At 50.2% G+C, this 20990-nt stretch overlaps 1 protein-coding gene across 9 annotated transcripts in view; it reads right to left on the bottom strand.

Moving 5' to 3' along the window:
- Positions 1-20990, bottom strand: part of TCF7 (transcription factor 7) — a 70747-nt gene that overhangs the window by 10570 nt on the left and 39187 nt on the right. For 3 of the 9 annotated variants that reach the window (XM_038149741.1, XM_038149742.1, XM_038149749.1), the window contains exons 4-6: positions 9423-9555; positions 6311-6404; positions 1769-1855 (exon numbers count right to left, since the gene is read on the bottom strand). In XM_038149741.1, the coding sequence (XP_038005669.1) occupies positions 1769-1855; positions 6311-6404; positions 9423-9555 (314 nt within the window). The remainder of the gene's footprint in view (positions 1-1768; positions 1856-6310; positions 6405-9422; positions 9556-20990) is intronic. The other 6 variants (XM_038149743.1, XM_038149744.1, XM_038149750.1 and 3 more) reach the window with 3 other exon arrangements.

The raw sequence follows: 20990 nt of genomic DNA, 5'->3' as shown, positions 1-20990 counted from the left end.
TCCCTCGGAGTGCCAGGCAGCCAGGACATCCCTCGGAGTGCCAGGCAGCCGGGACATCCCTCGGAGTGCCAGGCAGCCAGGACATCCCTCGGAGTGCCAGGCAGCCAGGGCATCCCTCGGAGTGCCGGGCAGCCAGGGCATCCCTTGGAGTGCCAGGCAGCCAGGGCATCCTTGGAACGCGCTCGGACGTGGCGAAGCAGACGGAAAGCGAGGACATGGAAAGCACGCAGGTGCTGCCAGGCTGGCGGGGGGCAGGCAGTGCCCACCACCCCTGGGTCACCCTCGTGGCATGGCTGGTCCAGCTGTGGGTATGTGGATGGAAAGGATCCGGTGCCACAGGGAGGGAACCCGCCTGCAGCAGGAGCCAGCCTGGCTGAGATCAAGGGTGCTTTCACCCAGCAGTTTCAGCTACTCAAATCTCTATTGGAGTATCTCATTAGCACTGCAGAAAGGAACAACAAACTCAACTTGGGGTTTGGATGGCAGAGATTAGGACCACCCCACACCTTTCTTTTATCAGAAATAGACTAAGTCTGAACATGAACCCAGCTGCAACTCTAGGAGGTGCACCTTGCCTAAGCAATGCTCTCCACAACACGGGCTGAGATCACGAGAGGTCTCATTAGCTCTCAGGCTTCATTAGCTCTCTCCCAAGTTCTGGAGGATAAAGCCAGCAAAGTCAGCTTTGCCAAGCTTGCCACTTTATGACTGCAGCTTGAGATGGCAGAATTGCCCATGGGAGATGAACTGTTCATTAGATATGCTGGCACGAAAAGAAAAGCTGTTTAATTTAATCCACCAGCACAGTCTGATCCTTATCTGACCAGGTGTACTTTCTCGGCTGCAGCAGTGCTGCAAAATCCACCCCAAAATCCTGCAGGCAGGAGCTCAGGGAGGCTGCTGGGGCTCCACAGGGAACCGTTAGCTCCTCTTGCCTTCACTTTTGAAGCTGTGCATGGGTCATACCTGGCGAGAAAGGAGGGCTGGCAGCACTCCCTCCCCTCTTCTGCAAGGCTAAGGGGCTCCATGGATCAAGGGATGCATGGATCAAGTGTTGTACGGATCAAGGGTTGCATGGATCCAGGTTTCTGCATGGCTAAGGGCTCGCCTGAGCAAGGGTTTGCATGGTTTTCCTGTGGGAAATCTCCACTAACAGCTCTTCAGGACAACATGAAGCAGAAGCAAAAGCTGGTGTGGCCCTGGCATCCCTATGGAACCAGGAGGGCTTTGCCCAGCAGCATGCCTGGAAGAGCTGGGCTCAGTGATTCCCATCCACAGGGGATGCATTTTGCTCACCCGAAGGCAGAAGCTGTGTCTTAATCTCACAGAAAAGACTTGTTTTGCTGGGAGGGCAGCAAATCACTGCCCCCCTCCTGTCCTGCTTTAAAAGACCAAGTAAACCAGATCCATCTCTGCAGAGCAAAGCGCTGGTGGCAGCAGGGACACATTCAGGGTTAGTGACACGGAGCAAAGTCCTGAGCAATGGATTCCACCCCATTTCCCAATCCTGAGCTGAAGGCTGGAGTTTTCGACTCTGTTTAGAGCTCTGCTGAATAAAACCCAACCGTTGTGCATCCTTCCTCCTCAACATTCCCCTGAGCACCCTTTGTACCAGACACTGCCTAAAAGCGCCTTCTGTCCCCGTGGCTGCCCTGGGGAGGGTGGGTGGCTGTCCCTGGGTGGCTGTGGTCTGCTGCAAGCTCCTGCTGCACAAACTGCAAGCTGCACGACCAGCTGAGCTGCCCTGTCTGCCACAGCTCATACTCACCTGGAGAAAGAAGCCCCAGCAGAAAGCGCTGACGAGTACGGCTGTCTAAATCCACATGACGGGAGCGGATAGACAGACTGGCTCTGCCTGGGATCAGGAAGAAAGAGGCTATAAAGCATCCACAGCTACGTGGTGTTTCCTAAAGATACCCTTTGCTAACGGGACTCAGAGCACTGATGCCCCTGGTTGGGTGGACACTCGGTGTCCCTCAGGCTTGAGGGGCAGTGTGGGCTTTGGATGTTATTTTGAGAGAACCTGGGCCTTCCTACGAAGGTTGGATCCAGTTCTGAACCCCTCTGCCCCTGGTACTGACTAACTTTGCTGCAGCTTTGAGTTTACCTGGCAACAATGCAAAGTGCAGAGGCGTGCTGAAAAATCAGGACGTGTTGCTATTGTACAGAAGAAGCTGCTCAAAAGAGCACAGTGTGACAAAAAAAAAAAAAAAGCCTGCTTAGATTCTCTGTGTGGTGCTTAAGAAGCTTCACCAGGAGGATAAATATAAAGAAAACTTCATTAATGTGCAGTGACCAAGCACTGGTTGCCCAGAGAGGGTGTGGAGCCTCCCTCACTGGAGATACCCCAGGGTTGTCTGGATGCAATCCTGTGCCATGTGCTCTGGAACAACTCTGCTTGAGCAGGAAGTGACCCGCTGTGGTCACTTCCAACTTTATCTACTCTGTGATTCCCCAAGCACAGGAGACTCCTGGAGCCTGGAGAGGAGGTAGCTACCCTGCCTTTGTGCTTCAGGAATGCTCTGATTTCCTCAGCACACCCTTTTAAGGACACCCATCAGTTTTAAAGAAGCCAAAAGCTCAGTCCTGCATTCTTTTTGAAAGCTGTTTCATACTGGGGACCAGACATGTATGAGACCTGGGGCTGGAAATTATTTTTGAGATAGTAAAATAACTATGCAGGAAGTTCCTTGTTGTTCCCAGCAAGGGAACCCCCGCATTTTCATATGGAAATAGCTCAAAAATACCTTGGATTGTTCTGCAAACCTGCCAAAAGATGCTTCTAGCCTGAAACTGCACATGGAGATCATAGAATTACAGAATGGTTCAGGTTGGAAGGGACCTTAAAGCTCATCTCATTCCAACCCACTAGACCAGGTTGCTCCAAGTCTCATCCCACCTAGCCTTGAACACTTCCAGGGATAGGGAACAACGGGGTGCTTACAGCTGTGCTGTACTCACGCTCCTCTGGCCAGGCTGCACAGAGCTGCACCTAAACCCAGGGCCAGCCATTTTCAGCTCTAATGATGAAAAAATTCACAAAAAGTCCATTATCATTAAGTGTGGTGAACTGTGAAGGACCCAAGCTCCTGGATGCCTGGGATTTTTCGGGGCTAAAGAGAAGTTTCTGCCCTGAAGAGGAATAACGACAGCGGGGCAGCAGTCAGAGCCCTGAGCTGTGCTGGGCAGGAAGGAGGCTCCTGTTCCTGCTGCTGTCTGAAATCCTCCTGGCTGGACTGAAATCTGTGGGATCTGTCTGCAGGAAAGGCAGCCAGGGCTGTTTACACCCTGGCAGGCAGAAGCCCTCTCCGACCCCTCAGATGTCGGCAGGTATAAACACACCAGCAAACAGCCAGCGCTGCGCACCGGCAAACCCAAACAGCCTTTGAAGTTGGAGGCGGCTGCCCCAGGGCCAAGAAAACACTTGGAGCTAATCCAGAAGCGACCTGGGTTACTCCAGGGGCCGGGGTATTGGGATGGGAATGGAGTCGGGCACTTGCAGCTTCATCCAAAGTCCCTCTGACATGAAAACTAAAGCAACTGCAAAATCAGTCCCTGATGGTTGGGAGTGCAGGATTACAGCCCATATCATGGGATTACTGGTCTAGGTTGGAAGGAACCTTAAAGCTCATCTCATTCCAAGCTCCTGCCATGGGCAGGGACACCTCCCACTAGATCCAGCTGCTCCAAGCCCTGTCCAAGCTGACCATGAACACCTTCAGGGAAGGGGCAGCTGCCATGTCTCTGGGCAATCTGTGCCAGGGCCTCACAAGCCTCTGTGTAAAAAACTTCCTAACATCTGATCTAACTTTCCTCTTTTACTTCAAAACTAACTGCCCATATAAAAAGTGCCTCTCCCTCTTTTTTATAAGCTACTTTTAAGCACGGGAAGGGACTCTGAGGCCTCCCTGGAAACTTCTCCAGCCTGAACAACCCCAGCTCTCTCAGCCTGTTTCCAGAGGATCCTGGTGATGGGAGGGTGGCTCAGGAAAAAGGCTGTGGGATTGTGGAGGAGAGGCTGCCATGGCACCACAGAGCCCGGCCCCGGGCACGGGTGAGTGACACGATTTGCAGGTTCCTGGCTAATGTTTACTGCCAGGCTCCCATAAGCAAAACTCACTGGACTGGACTCTTGGAAGCTTTTATCTGACTGTCATCCCAGCTTAATTACAGAGAGAGTGATTGCAGCTCCTCCTCCTGAAGCGCTCAGTGAGAACAAAACCAGTTTGTGCCCAGCTCCTGCCTGCCAGCTTGTGGAGGAAAAGTTGCTTCCCATGTGTGGCTGCCCTGGCCTGGCAGCTACTTGGTGGCACCAGCACAACCATGGAATCCTGTAATGGTTTGGGCTGGGAGGACTCTTAAAGATCATCCAGTTCCAACGCCCCACCGTGGGCAGGGACACCTTCCACCCAGGTTGCTCAAGATCCCTGGTCCCATCCAACCTGGCCTTGGACACTTCCAGGGATGGGGCAGCCACAGCTCCTCTGGGATGCATCCCTGACATGACCATCCCCATCACACCCATCTCTGGCACACAGCCCTGCTGCCTGCTGCTGGCATGGGGGGATGCTGCCACGAACCTGCCAGGCTTCAGTGCTTCTGCACCCACCCACAGCGGTGTGCTGAGCCTCAGCTGAGGACTGGGCACTCCACAAGGGGGGCTGGGGCTCTTCCATACATTTTGGGCAAGGAAAAGAATGAGCAAAACTCTGTTAGACACATGTGCCTCAAGGTGCTGCTCTCTGCATGTCAGGCCCTCTGCTGCTTTGCCATATCTGCTCTATTAGCCATTAATGGAGACAGCTGATGAGGCTGCAGGAGGATGCCAAACCCCACGGATGCTGGAGCAGCTCTCAGCCATGAAAACTCTCTCCACCACCAACTGCCCCACAAAAACCTCCATAAAAAACTAGACTGCTCTCCCTTCATGAGCCCAGGGCTATCTGAACAGCACCATCCTAACCCGGGAGTGGACCTTCCATTTCACAAACAGTCAATGGAAAGTCAAAACTCCTTTCTCCCCACTCCAACTGTTTATTTCATGCCACAGCAGAGTCACCCCAGTCCTTGTTTTTCCTGAGGATGAATCACATCATATGACGAGTTAAATCATCACCCAAGAGTAGCAGATTTAGCACAGAAGGCAAAATGTAATCTCTTTGAAGCCAGACTCTGTATCAAAGGCCTCATTCTCTGTTTCCTTGTGGTAAAATATCTGGAACATGAAATTCATAAACAAAACAAAGCAAAAGCTAACATTTTACTTTGTGCTTTAAGAAGCTTCCCCTTTCCTACTCTACAATAGGTTCTTGTACCTGAAACTCTCTGCCAGGCTTTGCCAGGGTTTTATCCACTGGGACTGGGGGAATCTGGCCACTGTCCCTGTGATCACCAGCCCTGCACCCTCTCCTCATCCCAGTGACCCTGAATTGCCACCTGCAGCCACCAGTCTCCCTGCCAGCCTCTGCCATGTCCCTGTATCATCACTGGGGATTAAATATTAATCTGAGGAGTGATGATGCCCACATGGCAGCACCTGCCAGACCCGCTCTCTCAGTGTGCTCATGGTCACGGGGACAAAAGCCAGTGGCAATGACCACAGAGAACACACTGGTGTATTTTTAACTTGTGTCCCCAGGGCAGGTTTACCAGCAGGCTGTGCTTTGCAGGATGCTCTGCAGGGCTGGCCCACGCAGGGGGTACGTTTTGGGAGCGCTCCAGCTCATGGTCTCTCCTTTCCCATGCCTGCCGGGGCAGTGCTTACCACCTGGCCAGGCTGTGGGTACCAGGGCTGCTTCCTGGCAGGTCTCTGCCATGATGTACTTTCTCCCTGTGTGTCAGATCCCAAGAAACACCACGGCCTGGCAGATGGAGCATCCCACGGGATCACTCCGTGCTGGTGGTGTGCTCAGGGAAAGCACTGCTTGTGCCGAAAAGTCCAGTGAGGGAGAAAATTACCTCCTACTCAAAAAACAGACTTTTGCTGTGATGAGGAGGGGTGGGTAGGAAGTTCTCTCTGGGTTCCCTAATCCACACAGACAGATGTAAAGCAGGAGGCAGTTTTGGATTGGGCAGGTTGTAACCCCTCTCCAGGGATGCCTCAGCCAGGGAAGCCTTCAGCCTCTCCACGGGTCTGCTCCCACCTCCAAGACAGGGCTAAATTCTCCTCCCTCTTCACTCAGCACACAGGAGGGGAGAAGCTGGGGGAAGGCACCGTGGAGGCCATGGAGAGCAGCAGCAGTGGTCGGGCTGGCTCACTGACCCCGTCCCTGGCGTGCTGCGGGGCTGGGGCTGGGCCCTCCTCACTCACCATCCCATCGACGGCGTGATCTGGCCCACTCCTCCGGGGGGCAGGGGGTAGAAACCAGGGATGTCTGAGGTCTGGGAAGGACGGTGCACTCCTGCTGGAGGAAGGGAGAAGGAGAGGAGTTGAACGTGGCACTGCACTCCCTGGGTGACCCAGATCGCTCCCAACCCCCTGGCTGCTTCATCTCTGGGCACATGTGGATAGCCACACGAAACAGCCAACTGCAAGTGGCAGGCTGGTGCTTCCTGTCCTTGTCTCTGTGGGGATGTGGTGGATCATCCACATTGCTGCAAAACCACAAACATAAGGGGGGGGATGGAGGAGAGACACCTTGCTCTTGCACAAGCATCGCAGCTGCTCCATGCCACACTGAGGCCAAGGAGCACCGTGCTTTGGTAAGGATTTGGCTGACTCCAGGCATCCCTCTGCCTTTCCCAGAGAGCTCACTCAGGTGCTCAGTGGACGGTCAAAGCCATTCCTGTGCTCCCTCTCCATCAGGCATCTGCAGGACCCCCCGTGAGCAGGCAGTGGGGATGTTCCAGCAGGCATCACTTCCAACTTAATTTTAAGCAATTTGAGTTCAAAACAATTATTCTGCAGCTCTGTGGGTGCCAAGGAACTATGGAGGTGGGTATGGTGCCAGCTGGGAATTCACCCTTTGCATGGGGAATCCCTGTGTGATCTTCAAAGCTGCTGGCACAGCAGCATGGCCAGGGGACACAGCCACAGCATTGCTCCGTGCTGGCCTGGAAAACATCCTGTGCCGCCTGGGGCTGCGGGTGGGACTCAGACAACCACGGTGCTGCTGGCAAAACCAGCTCCAGCTGACCCCTGGACTGGGAGACTGGAGGGGTGCTGGGGCTGAGCTCTGATAGCAGCCAGTGTAGTGATGGTTGCTACTGAGCAAGCTCAGACAAAAACTGGGAACTGGGATTATCAAATGGCCATCCTGGATGATAAACACATGGACTAAATTGGCTAGAGTGGCAAGCAGCTGCAACTGGATTTTCCTCCTAGGTGTTTGACTGATACCTTATTAATCAAGAACGACACCAACCGATTCCAAGTACTTTATTAGGAGTCAGCTAAAATAAATACAGAACTGACCTGACAGGAATCTATAACGCAGTATGAGATTTGCTTCAAGTGGGACTCAGTGGCCCGTGGAGGGTCAAACAAAAGCAGACCTGCACAAGGCAGCTGGTGGAACATCCTCAGATTTGCAGCCCCAGCAACAGGAGTTGCGTAAGTCAGAGCACAAGTTATTCTTGCTGGCCCAGTGGTTGGGCCACCAGCCACTGACTCAGAATTCCTGCTTGTATTTCCTGGTCTGTGTGTCCTTGGGCTACTGTGAGAAACTTTAAAGGGATGCTGGGAGAATGAGTATGAGAGTGCCTCTCAAGCACTTACACTGGGTGATAGTGGGAGCTGCTTCAGTGCTGAAAACAGAGATGGGGCACATCCAGGATGAGCACAGAGAAAACCCTCACCCTCAGTGTGGGCATGGGGCGTGTGTGATCACAGCTGCACCACAAAGGCAAGACCCAGCTGAGCATAATGGGCTGAACCTTTCCTTGAATAGCACATGGAGGGTCTCTGGGACAGACTCCCTGTGTCTGTAGAAGTACAGGCTAAATGGGAAGGGGAGCCTGGACAGGGCCTGCACTGAGGGCGCAGGTGGGCAGCCCAAGGACAATGTCCAAGGATGACTGACCCACTGCAGAGCTGAATGCTCAGGGACTGCTCCAGTGCCAGCTGTAGCCTCCACAGAGGGATACAACCAGCTCTGCCCTTGGGTGAGCTGCTCTTGTACCCCTTAAGGTTTCCCAGGCTGACAGTGAGCCCCAGGAGGCAGCTCACAGTGAACAGCTCCTGGAGGGGCAGAGCTCTGCCAGGTACAGCAAAGGCAGCGTGGGGGAAGGTGTGTTTGGCTGCCTTCTGCACACTCTTTCAGACCCAACTCATTACCTGAGCTTTTAGTAGGTTCATTTTGTTAACTCTTTCTATTTTTCTGCTGAGATTATTATGCCCTGATGGCTGACAAGCAGTGTGCTGCCTGGAAGACAACCAGGATGTGCCTGGGTATCCCTTACACCAGACCTAAATCCTACCCATCAGCATCCCTGATGAGTCCAAAGTGTGGTCTCTAGGTTCAGACCAGGGATTATTCAGTGGGTCCTCCAGCCAAGAGCATCCTCAATAACCCATTGTTTAATCAGTGATGTTAACTTGGTGAAGCTGATGCCTCTGGGACTGTTTGGATCACTCCTGGGTGGAGGCCTTTGCCCAATTCACAACAGCTGGCTTTGTGCCTCTGTTTTGGCACTGTCCTCCTTCCTGAATGCAGTTTGACACAAAACTCTCAGTTTTTTTGCTTTCCCATGAAATCAAGCCCAGGTTTGTGAAAAAACTGGGTAATCTGAACAGTGTTCCACACTAAGGTAAGGTTGAGAAAAGTTTGATTTTACACTCAGTTTGCCAGGAACCCATGCAGAATGATGGAACGATGGACTGGGGTGAATTCCTCAACACATACTTGTATTTACAGTTTATTTTACAGGGTGTAACCTCAACATACTGTACTTTCCTCTAGAGCCTCATGAGCCAATTGACACAGCCTGGGCTCACACAGGAACACAAAAAGCCAAACCAGGTGACAACCACATAACATGTGGCTACGGGGACACACATGTCACAGTCCAGTCAAGTATCAGACACCAATCCAGTTTAGTCAAAATATTTCCTGTTTCAAGCATTTATTTTCTCAAAATGACAACCTGACAACAGTTTGGGTATGAGTCAAAGGAAAGATTACTTTCCATTTTCTGGTTGACTCTTATGCATTATTGTGCAGGCTCTGGTCTGGTCTCAAGGTGCAGGACAATTTGTACAGAGAACTGAGCACAGTCCACCAGCAGGGCTGGCACTTTTGGTATCAAACTGCTCACGGCCAGATCACAAAGCATTGCCAACAAGCTAAACAACCTCCTCCTGCTAAGCAACGTCCCAGCTGATCAAAGGTCCTGATTTTTCTCATCGATTTGGGACCAGGAAGGTGCCAGCCTCAGTGCTCTCCGGCTGTGTCCCCTCCCAGCACATGGGTCCCAGGCGTTACCTTGTTTCTGGTTGATGTCAGCGGGCAGGTGGGGGGAGTGGGAGCCGTGGCTGAAATGGTCGTTGCTGTACGGGATGAGCGGCGTGAGCGGGTGCACTCCGTGCGACGGCTGCACGACGGGAACTTTGTTGGACTGCAAGACACAACAATGGAGAGGACTCAGAAGTCATCAGGATCCACCAGCGAGGACAGCCAGTGCCCTCTGCAGTCCTGCTGTCGCCAGCAAGGCTGGGAATAACTAAAACCACTACGCAAACACGAAACAAATTACCAAACAAACACTGCAGCATCCTGCAAAAAAAACCCCAAACCCCAATCCATAAACCAAGCAGGGGAAACAGCTGGAGATGATTTCTTGGATAAGTGGAACACAGATCAAACCAGCTTGAAGTTTTCAAAGTTCAGAACTTTTTTCCATTTAATTCCGGTATCTTTTACTCCAGGATGAATGCTCCAAGTTACCCAATGCAAAGCTGTTGTTCTCTGTCCTGGACTACCTCAGGGTCTAAATCTGGATTTTCACAGTGAATCCTTCATATTCACTGTGAAAGTCATGTTTGGGCTTTCTTAATCAGGGCTGTCATGCAAGGACAGACACAGGATCACAGAATAATTTAGTCTGGAAAAGACTTTCTAGAGATCATCAAGTCCAACCATTAACCCAGCACTACCAAGGCCTCCATTAAACACTGACAGTAATGTCTTTGAAAACAGGACATGGTCACCAGTTAGCCCTTGGGCTGAAATCCCTGTTGGACTGAGCTCCAGTGTTGGAGAAGGACCAGAGGGAGCTGAAAAAATGCTGGAGATACAAAAAATCCAGGAAAAGTAAGCAAAGAAAAATCTGTCTCCTCTTGTAGCTGCTCCAGGTTACGTGCAGCATGGCTGTCAGAGCCCAACACCTTGGAAAAGGCCCTTTTTTGGTGAACACAACAGGAAGTCCTCCTGTGTGTTGGAGCAGAGAGAGGGGAACCTGTTTGGAAGAGCTACACAGCTGTAGGAAACACAAACACACACACACACACACACTCTCACACACACACGCTGCCATCTACGCAGCCTCCTCGCCTCGAGCGTCTCGTGCTGTTTCCTACATGCCCAGTTTCGCCCATGGTTACCTTTAAATCCAAACTGACTTCATCTTGGTGGTGGAATGTTAGGATTTGTCCCAGATAAATCCACAAAAGAAACCAGGACTAACAGCACCCCAGAACAGGGTCAATTTGGGAACAGAGCAGGTCAGACAGCTCTCCAGGGGCTAGGAGCTGGGCATGCCAGACAGTTTCCATCAGCCTCATTGGGATGTCCACAGATGATTTGCTGTGCGACTTTTGACAAGTCATTTAGGATCCCTGGACTCAATTCACTGGTGCCTTCCACTTTGGTGATGATTTTGCTCAGGCAGAATGAGCACGAAGCTTTGGTTGGCTTTGGTGAGGCACAGACACAGACAGTGGCTCTGATCAACCTGTCCTGGACCCATCCTGGCTTCTCCAAGTGAACTGGGAGCCCTGGGCAAGTCCTGTGTTTTGCATCCCTGCTCTGAGGAGGAAACCCATGAAGCGGAAAAGAAAACAGACTGATGGAGATGCTGCTTTACATCTGCCTTTCCCACAAAGGTTTGCTCATGCAAATAAAAACCAAGAGGCACGCAGGTTTGCATTTGAGAATGAATGAAAACCCTAATTCCTGGTGCTTAACAGGGGTAGATTTACTGCACACAGTGGGGTACTGGGAATGTAATCCCCCTTCCCAGCACAAACTGGTGTGGTGCAGGCGTTCCTGGCCTGCAGCAGGGCCATGGGTTATGTGGTTTTCCCATCGAGAGCAGCACTGGGCTGGTTCCTGCTTAGTTAAACACATGTTTGGAGCTTTGAGCTCTTTCTATTCTTAGCCATGAAATGAGATGAAGAAGAGCTTTTCAGTGATATTTCTAAAATTAGCTATGGTTTAGCTTATTTAAGAGCCACAAAGCCTAAATGAGGGATATGCAGTTCTACGTGTACATTCTAACATGACACTGGAGCAGAACAATCTCAATGTTGAGCTGTTTTGAAAACCTCAACTCAAGCACTTCTGTTCAAAGTAGGGCAGATCTTTCTTTCCCATTTGCCTCATGCCTGATCCAAAGCACAGTAGCATTCAGCAGCCAGCCTGATGACTGTGAACAGCTTTCAGAGCAACGACAGGAGACACAGACCACTCCGAAGGCAGATGAACTGCTCTGATGCTGATCTGCATCTGATCCCTGGGGAAAAGCAGGGGGTACACGTGGTTAGAGTAAAGCATGGACTCTCCTCCTTCCCACCAAAGCAGAACATGGAAGTGTTCAAGGCCAGGTTGGACTGGGCCTAGAGCTGGTCTAGAAGGTGTCCCTGCCCATGGCAGGGGATTGGAAGGAGATGATTTTTAAGGTCCCTTCTAACCCATAGCATTCTGAGATTCAATGGTTCAGTGGTAACCTGGTGGTACAACAAGGCTTGCAGCTCAATTACTCAGTTTTCCCATCAGTTCAGATGGAAAACAACATGCTGCACCACTAAGAAGAGCTGCCTTCCCCATGACCCTTCTACATTTGCCCTTGTCTCACTCAACAACTTCTCTCAAAAACCATAAAGATCTGGTGAGGAAGGTTGACCAGCAAGGAGACAAGACAAATTTCTGCAAGGGGCTATTTATCCTCCTATCCACTTCCTCCATTAGGGAGTTTGTTACAGGAGCCCATCTCCCAAAATTAAAGGGAAGAAGGAAATGCTGCACAAAAATATGGAGAAATAGAGAAAAACTCCATGTTGATCCTGGTTCAAAGACTGCAGCTGCCAATGGTTGTGGCCCATGGCCATGACTGCAGCTCCTGGTCTTCCCCAGCTGCACTGTGAAACCATACCTGGCTTACAGAAATCCGTATGTCAGAGAAATGGGATCAATTCCCCGTTTTTTGCAAGGTCTAGATTACATTTCTACAAATGTAGCACACGAACACACAAGCTGCAGCACACGAACCTTGAAGAGGCTTTTCAAAGCCAGGACTTAGCAACTGACAGTGTTTTATGCCATAAAGTTACGCTGATGTAAAAGTTTTCTCCCAAGAGGATTGAACTGACACGAGGGCAGTGGTTTGGAGCTCTCTCAGAGGGTCCCCTGGGAGGACAGAGGGTGCTGCTGGTCAGGACATCACAGGGGACGTGCTGTGGTTTGGTAAAGCATCTTATTTTGTCTCCTGCGTTTCAACCCAGCCCAGAGCTGCAGTGACAGAGCTGCTCACTACCCAACCACCAAAAATAACGCTGCTGGTGCCAAACATCATGGTCCCAACACCAATTTGTCACCTCCTGTCCTTCAGTAGCCATGGGGGGACTTGAAGGGGCTCCAAGGACAGCTTTGTCTCACCTTTTCCAGCACAGCCCCTTGAGGACAGGTTGGGGAATGAGCTGTGCAGCCACGACCTCATGCAGAAATGAGGAGACACATTTACAGCAACTGCAGAATGGCATTTCCAGAGGGGATGGAGCAGCACGATGGGGTTTGCAAGCCTGGAGGGCTTTTTTCCCCCTCTCAAATTTGCTAAATTGCAGCTCTGCTGGGTGCCCAGCTCCTGTGTGAGCACTGTCCCCTCCTCCCCTGTGTGCTGGGCCAGGCACTGATGCTGCAGTGCATCCCCCTCCCAGCACCAACCATCCCACCAATCCCCCTGAAAATGACTGAAAAACCCAATGCTACTGAGGGAAGAAGATCTCTCCTCGAAGCCAAGATGTGACTTTAATAACTAGAGGTAATTGGAGGAGCAAAGAGAAAAGACAGTGGCATTAATTATTAAGAAAAATTAATTGTTGGCAAGGCAAAAGTAGATCTCCCCAGTCAAGCCTGGGTGTGTGATTGTGATGGGATCCCAAGGCCAGACAGAAAACTCTCCTTCCTCTGAGCACATGCAAACCCAGTGGGTCTTGCATATGAGGATCACCCTCAGCACTGGAGTTTCAGTGTATTTGGGCTCCAAGGAGCCTGATCTGGCTCAACATCCTTTGCCTTTGCTCCCATTCTCCATCACACATGCTCTGGCCACAGGAAGCAGTGGGGTTATACAAGTTACTGGGATGCTGCTGGCTGATCAGAACTATAAATGATTTTAATCAAAATGTGGGGTTTTCACTAGAGAATGGTATGAGATCACAATCAAACATTTTCTGGAAAGCACCTTGTGTTAGCAAGTATTTTAATTAATTTTTTAAAGACTTATCTATTTAGTCACGGCATGCTAAAAATGAGTAGTTTTACTTCGCTGGTTTGATGGAAGATTTTTCTGTTGAACTTTAAAGCTAACCTTAGAAAAATGTGGCACAGAAGACCAAAAGTTAAAATTTCAGTGAAATGATCGAACTAAAAAATTTCCATGGCTGGTAAAACTCTTTGAGTTTTTAACTCTGAAAATATTGTAGAAAAAAAAAGAATTAAAAATTTTTTTTTTCTGCTTGGATCAGTTTGGGAAAAGAAGCAAATGAAAAAAAAAGGAGGATGTTTTGTAACCTGTGAAAAGTATTCCTTGCTACAATTGAACACAGCTATTAAAAGCAGAAGTGGTCACACCACACTGCCTGGGGGGCTGCTGAGGATCCCAACATCCCACCAGTGCTGGGTTCCACTGCTGCTTTTATGGATGGGAATGACTTTAATTAATTTTCTGGTAGAAGACAATTCAGAACTAAAATAAAGTAGTTTAACTCTACCGCCCTTTCCAATAGTGAAAAATGTTAAATTTCATGCTGTTAAATTTCCTTTGGGGATGTGACTTCAGGGATGTGACATCCTGTGCTCCCCATGGAGGACACCAGGATGCTGCCTGCCTTGCACAAACCACAGCTCCCAGAACACCAGCCACCATCCCAAGAGCTCAAACTGCTGGAAAACCCTGCCCTGGGAGCCTGTATCCATCCACGGGTGCACAGGAGCCTGCAGGGAGACAGGCAGGTCCCATAAATCCTCTGTGACCCTTGGAGCAGGTGGCCCCATGACCCTGGCTGTGCTGGGGGAAGGCTGGGAGCAGCTGCAGGGAGCAGGAGCAGCAGGAGCTGGTGGCCAGGGTGAGCACTGTGGTTTCCAGCCTCGCTGGGGAGCCGCGCCGCAGTCAGGTGAAATTACTCACACCACTTTCAAATTTTCCCACGTTGCCAGCCCCACAGACAGAGAAATGAAGAGCCATGGGCCAACCCAGCAGTGGCCTGTGTGTAGCAAAGGGCCTGGTCAAAGGAAGGGAGCTGGGGCTGGCAGCTGTGCCATGCTGGTGGCAATCACCCCCACGGCAGAGGGGGGTTTGGGCAGTCCCAGAGCCCTGTGTCACTGGCTGAGCTGTGTGTCTGGCTGCTGGGAGCATCCCCCAAGGCTGTTCTCAGCTCAGATGCTGGGCTGAGCTCTGAGCAGGTCTCTGTGCTCCTGTGCCCTGCGTGGGTGCCTGGGTGCAGCCCAGGAGCTGCAGGCTGCAGTCCAGCCCCGAGTTGCCCCATACGTGTTTGCTTTGACATCACTTCTCAGAGAGAGTGAGATGAGTTGATGTGTCGGCTATGAAAAACAAAACCTACCAAGGTTTGCTGCTGCTGATTCAATGAGGAATTAATTCCTCTTCACTGCAAAATTAGTCATCGTGCCACAGAAAGAAAGGTATAAGGTCAGGCTGCACCAAGCATGCACTGCTGCTGGGGAAGCTACCTGTGACTGGGGGCACTTTTGTGCCTTTTGTTCTTTATCCTCGAATCAATCCAAATTAGCAAATCATTAGGGATGGATCAGGGATATTAGTCCAGCTTGGATGAGGCCCTGGGCAACCTGGTCTAGTGGAAGGTGTCTCTGCCCATGGCAGGTGGGTTAGAACCAGATGATCTCTAAGGTTTCTTCAACCCAAACCATCCTATGACTGATGATTAAGGACATTATTAGGCACATCCCGCAACATCAGATGCCAAGAGGGCTTCCAGGAGGACTCCCAGGGGAATGCTGTCACTTGGGGCACTGGGGACCCAGAGCCCATGACTCAAAGCCAGCTCTGCACATTTTAAGTTCTGCTAACACCTCCCAGCTCAGGGCCCCAGACCGTGTCAGCAGACACCTTCGGCCCTCGTTTCCCCGTGGTGTTACAGCAGGAGATGCTGTGATAAAAGATCCCCCGGTACCCACTGCAGACCGTTTCTGGCACTGGCTGCACGCGCCGGGGCCGGAGCCCTCGCAGCCCGCAGGCAAAGGCAGCATTGACTCATTTCTCATCTCAGCACACTTTTTTCTCTTTTCTCACTTTTGCTGCAGTCCCTGCGCCCCAGCCCGCTGCCGCAGAGGAAAGGAAACAGGGAAAGTTAAAGCCACCCATGCTCAGGCACTGCCCTCATCCAGCCCTTCACTCCTCCAGCAGAGACAAATTTTGGCTGCAGCAGCAGCAGCATCTTCCTGGCCACTGCACAGGTCAACCAGCTTGGCTGTGGCACAGAGCTGGATCTGGTTCTTACCCTCAGCACAGCCAGAGTTGTTCCTCCAGAGACCTCATCCCCAAGACCAGAAGAGTCCCACTGTCCTGTGCACCCCACCTCTGGCTGGCCCTGACATGATTATGAGCAGCAGTCAGGTATAACTTCCAGTAATTAATTCTAGCATTAATTCTGCATACGAATTGCAACAAGGAGCTGATTGGTTTAAGAGACATATCACACACACAGGCAAATGCTGTCTTGGCTCAGGTTTTGATCCAAATATTGCCCTCACTCTGGTTTTTACCCCTGCACTCTACATTTTGTGGTTGATGGAGCAATAATTTCCCAAACTCTTCCCTTTCCCCCTGATTTCTTTCAGGTTCTTTAAAATCCAGCTCTGCTTTCTAAATGCTGATGAGGCACCTGGGTAGCCCTGACCTTCTTTGCACATTCCAGGGGATGTGCTTGCCTCCGTGGCCAAACTCAGCTCCCTTGATCCTGATTCCCCTGGGATGTGCATCAGAGAACAATTCCCTGGCATTTCACACCTGCTGTGTCCCAGCACTCAGAGGGGCGACCAATCTCCAGACACGATGGGAACAAATCACAGAATCACAGAACAGTTTGGGTTGGAAGGGACCTTAAAGATAATACAGTTACAGCTCCCTGCCACAGGCAGGTACCACCCACTAGCCCATGCTGCTCAGGGCCCCATCCAGCCACCCCTGAACACTTACAGCAATGGGGGAAATACAGGGAAAGAACTTAAAAACCTTCCAAAATTTCTCAGTGCTGCTGCTGGTTTCTGGTTTTAAGCAATAATGGTTATTATTTTTCAGTCAAACTCTGCAGGGGAAATAAGCTGAGTTTTTCACCATTTACGGGCACAGGAAGAGCTGTTTCACTTCTCAAGTATTTATCTTCTAAGAGAAAGATGTAGGTGGTTCTTCCTGAAAATTTAAAAATTAAAAAAGGCATGGAAAAATAAAGATGAAAAGTCCCTCTCAGAGGTCGCTCTCTTAGGGTGACAGGGGACAAGTGTGGAGGCAGCTACACCACATACCAGAGAGGTGGAAGCCTCAAAAAATGAAATTTAGACATCACCATGCAATGTTTACAGTTCCATTCACCAGAAGAGCCACCTCACTCCGGATGCCTCCTCAAACCTGCAGAAAGTGCCCTCATGCAATGCTTGCCTTGCTTGGGAAATGCTCCTGCTGTGATGTTCAAAGCATCTGCCCAGGAGGGGATAGCAACCCCCCTGCAGTCCCAGTGTGCCACGGCCACAAAAGGCAGTGGTGACATTTGGCTTCATGGAGCCAAAATGCTGGGGCAATATAACCCAAGGGCTACACTGCAGCACCGAACCCCTGCTAGTCTCTCCCAAAAAACAGGGCAATTTAATGGGGGCTGCATCAACCCCCAGCTTGTTCTGAAACATCCATCCCTGGTTACTGGCTCTCTGGTGTTCTGGGCTACAAAGAAAAAAAAAATAAAATCTCTGTCCCCATCATGCCCTGTGGTTCTGAGAATTTGAATCAGAACTTGCAAACCCTGGAGTTACCGGTAACGCTCGAGGCTGTGAATGCAAAGGCTCCCATTTGACCTGTGGAGGCTGATAGCATCTGACCTCCTTTATTTCACTCCACTTCTCAAAGGCAAGCGGTTGGTCCAGTACCCAGAATTAATCAGGAAAATGTCCAAGAGGGCAAGGGAGGAAAGCAAACCAAAAATATGTCACAGAGGCAAGGCTTGCCCTGTGGGCAGGCTTGAGACACCGTTTCCTGAAGGACCAGGGGTGTCACTCTTCATTGCCTGGCAGCACCACGGCCACCCAAACCTCAGGGTGCAAAGGTTTGGTGAAACACTGATGGTCTGCACTGTGACAACCGTGTTGTGATCCCTGTTGCTGCTAGTTGCAAGGATTTTCTCCTGCTTTGAAAAGCCATTTGCAAACCCCAGCCCCAGCTCCATGCTGGATCTGAAATGATCAAGCTTCGTCATTTGGCTGTCACATCCCTAGATTTTGGGAAGAAATTATTCCCTCTGAGGGTGGTGAGGCAGTGGCACTGGTTTCCTAGAGAAATTGAGGCTGCCCCATACCCCAGAAATGTTCCAGGCCAGGCTGGATGGGGCTTGCAGCAACCTGGTCTAGTGGCTGGTGTCCCTGCCCATGACAGTGGAGGTGGAATGAGATGCCCTTTAAGCCCTTCCATTCTGTGATTCTAAGATTCCCTCCTCTCCAGGGATGTGCTTGCAGCAGCAGATGGAAAAACCTGCAAGATTTCTGGGGCCATCTGCCAGCAACAAGAACCCTCCAGGTGCCAGTGTTGTGCAGTTTTCTGGAGGCAAATGTTTGCTTACAGAATCCCTGGGCGTGAGGAGAGGGGTCCTGGCTGCTGGCTGTGTTTTTCCTTTCCATTTATAACAAATACAAAACCTGCCCATGTACTTGAAAGAGTGTGGGGGAGTTTACAAAACACAACCCCTCAAAAACACTGATGTGATTTCAGACGTTTCGATTAACTAAACATCAGAGGGGTGAAACCTGCCCCTCTACATCACAGCAGTGCCAGGATGCAAGGCCACCATGGGTGACACCATCCTGCTGGGACACCCACCCACCATGATGACATACCCTGTCACACTGGGACCTGGACAGGAGACCTATCACAGGGCATTTGCCCCTGTCTATAGGCTTGGGAAGGGACAGTTGTCAGCCCTTCCTGGCAAGCACAATAGTCCCTATTTTCTTTTCACCTTTTTCCTCTCCTCTCCTCTCCTCTCCTCTCCTCTCCTCTCCTCTCCTCTCCTCTCCTCTCCTCTCCTCTCCTCTCCTCTCCTCTCCTCTCCTCTCCTCTCCTCTCCTCTCCTCTCCTCTCCTCTCCTCTCCTCTCCTCTCCTCTCCTCTCCTCTCCTCTCCTCTCCTCTCCTCTCCTCTCCTTTCTCCTCTCCTTTTTTAAATCTGCTAGTCTCACAGCTCAGCTTCAGGGGAGATCTCACTATCTGACAACATCACTGGCTGAAAGAAACAGACAACAAACCCAAATTTCTCATTCCATCTGAGATCCCCAACTTGCTGACAATGCTGTGAAAAAATAACAGTAGTAAAAGGAATAATAAATAAAAAAATAAAAATGGTACTGTAATGCTGCTGACTTATCCAGAGGGAGCTTTCTCCCATGGCATTCATGGCAAGGCCACGCACTCTCAGCGTCAGATGACACCAAGGGAAGGTGTTTTACTACATCAAAAGCGGCCACATCCAAGCCCATGCCACAATCCAGTAACAGACAAGTCAAAACAACCAGGAATGATGATATGTAAGATTATCATCCTCATTGAGTGCACATTTCTCTACTCTGGTGAAATCCCTTCAAATTTATACAAACGCCAAGCACATTTCCAAGAGGGATGGCCAGGCAGGGATGAACCATGGCTGCTCTGAGCCTTCCCCAGGGTCTGTCCCAGACCCCTCTACAGCATCGTTCCAGCCCAGTGTGGGGACAGATGTCACACCCTCCCTAGCACTGGTGTTGCCAACCATCCCTCCCCACAGGGACCCCCAAACCCCCCTGGTGATCCTGGCACGGAGAGAGGCGAGCTGCCCGCTGCCACCCCCGCATTATTCTAATCTGACTCACATTTAGTTCCCAGTTTTCAGATAAATGGCTCTGTGGGGGCCACGGAGGGAAGATAATCCCCTCTGGAGCCAAAGGGATGCTCTATGGACACCCTGCAGCAGTAAGGCGATAGCAGCTTCCCTTGTTGCTCACTTTCAAGGGTGACATGTTTACAAAGAATGCTACAGCCGCTAATCCTGGATGATACCCTGTGTCTGCCTGAGAGAAATCCTAATTTTCTCGATAGGAGGAATTAGTTCCTTTAATGCTTAATACCCTTTTTTTCCTCTGAAAGCAAGCAAGCATTATTGTGCAGAGCGGAATAAACATTTTAATTAAAATGTGGAATTTATCTTCCAGTCAAATTCGTACGAGCCCCCGATGACACGTCAAACTCTGCTTTCCCATTTTGAATCTTCCTCTGATCTCTTAATGCGAGCAGCTGAATTAAAACCTGGGCTTGGTGGATTTGCATATAATTAGAGAGCAAGGGAAATTAATAGGGAATTGAATGGGTTTCTCCTCTGCCCATCTGATGTTTTTACCAGATTAAAAAGAGTTGATTTTTTTTAATGACTGCAAAAACATATTAAATATTATTTAACCTTTTTTTTTTTTGTTGTTGGGGAGAGGGAAGCAGACAGACTAAAGAAACAAACTTATACATATGATAATGAACAACTCCTATCGTGGGAAGCAAATATCATTGTAATTAGGATTAGAAAGGAATCCTAATTAATCTTGTCCTGCCACTTGACTTCTAGAAGTTCCTTAAATGTTACCTCCTATGAGATGTAAAACAAGGAGCAGTTTAAATGCTCGACAGCTATCCTGGTAGCCTCAGCAGCATGGGGAAGAGGCTCCTGGATGAGGTTTAGGATGGAGAGGTCTGACCCTGTGAGCTGGACTCAGACTGAAGGGGAACATACAGCTTTGCTGCCTCAATCTCCAAAATGCTCACAACAAGCCAGGTAATGAGTTAGCAAACCAAGAGAGATGTGATGCACTGAGCACCACAGCAACCCCTGACTCCACACAAAGCATCCTTACAGATCTTTCTCCATTTTTAAAAACAAAATATTGTCTATTCAGAAATACTTCTAGGGCTCATTTTCAGAACTGAAGTTCAGGTAAGGGGTGGGAATATATGAGGTTACTCTGGTGCTGTGTATCCCCACCCCACGCCTTGATTTCATCTTCTCCACACTCGTGATGATAAAGATTACCCACTGTGCCAGTACTAAGTTATACATATTTTAACTCAGCTCTTGTCATGTGTCATCAAATCCTGTTTTTCAGGTATTGAGATTCATAGATTTAATTGCACAAGATTTTACTACAGGAGTGGATGGTCATGAGATTATTTTCATCTTTGTGTCTCAGTATGGAAAGCAGCTTGGAGAGAGCTGGTTTCCAAACTTCAGGGCCTGGATGAAAGTCTCATTTTCCAACTACAGCCAAATACAGTGCCAGGAGGTGCCAGAATGGCAGATTAT

Source organism: Motacilla alba, chromosome 13 (genome assembly GCF_015832195.1).
Source record: "Motacilla alba alba isolate MOTALB_02 chromosome 13, Motacilla_alba_V1.0_pri, whole genome shotgun sequence".
Classification (NCBI taxonomy): Eukaryota; Metazoa; Chordata; class Aves; order Passeriformes; family Motacillidae; genus Motacilla; species Motacilla alba.
Note: the sequence above shows the minus strand (reverse complement) of the source record. Positions and strands in the feature narration are given on the sequence as shown.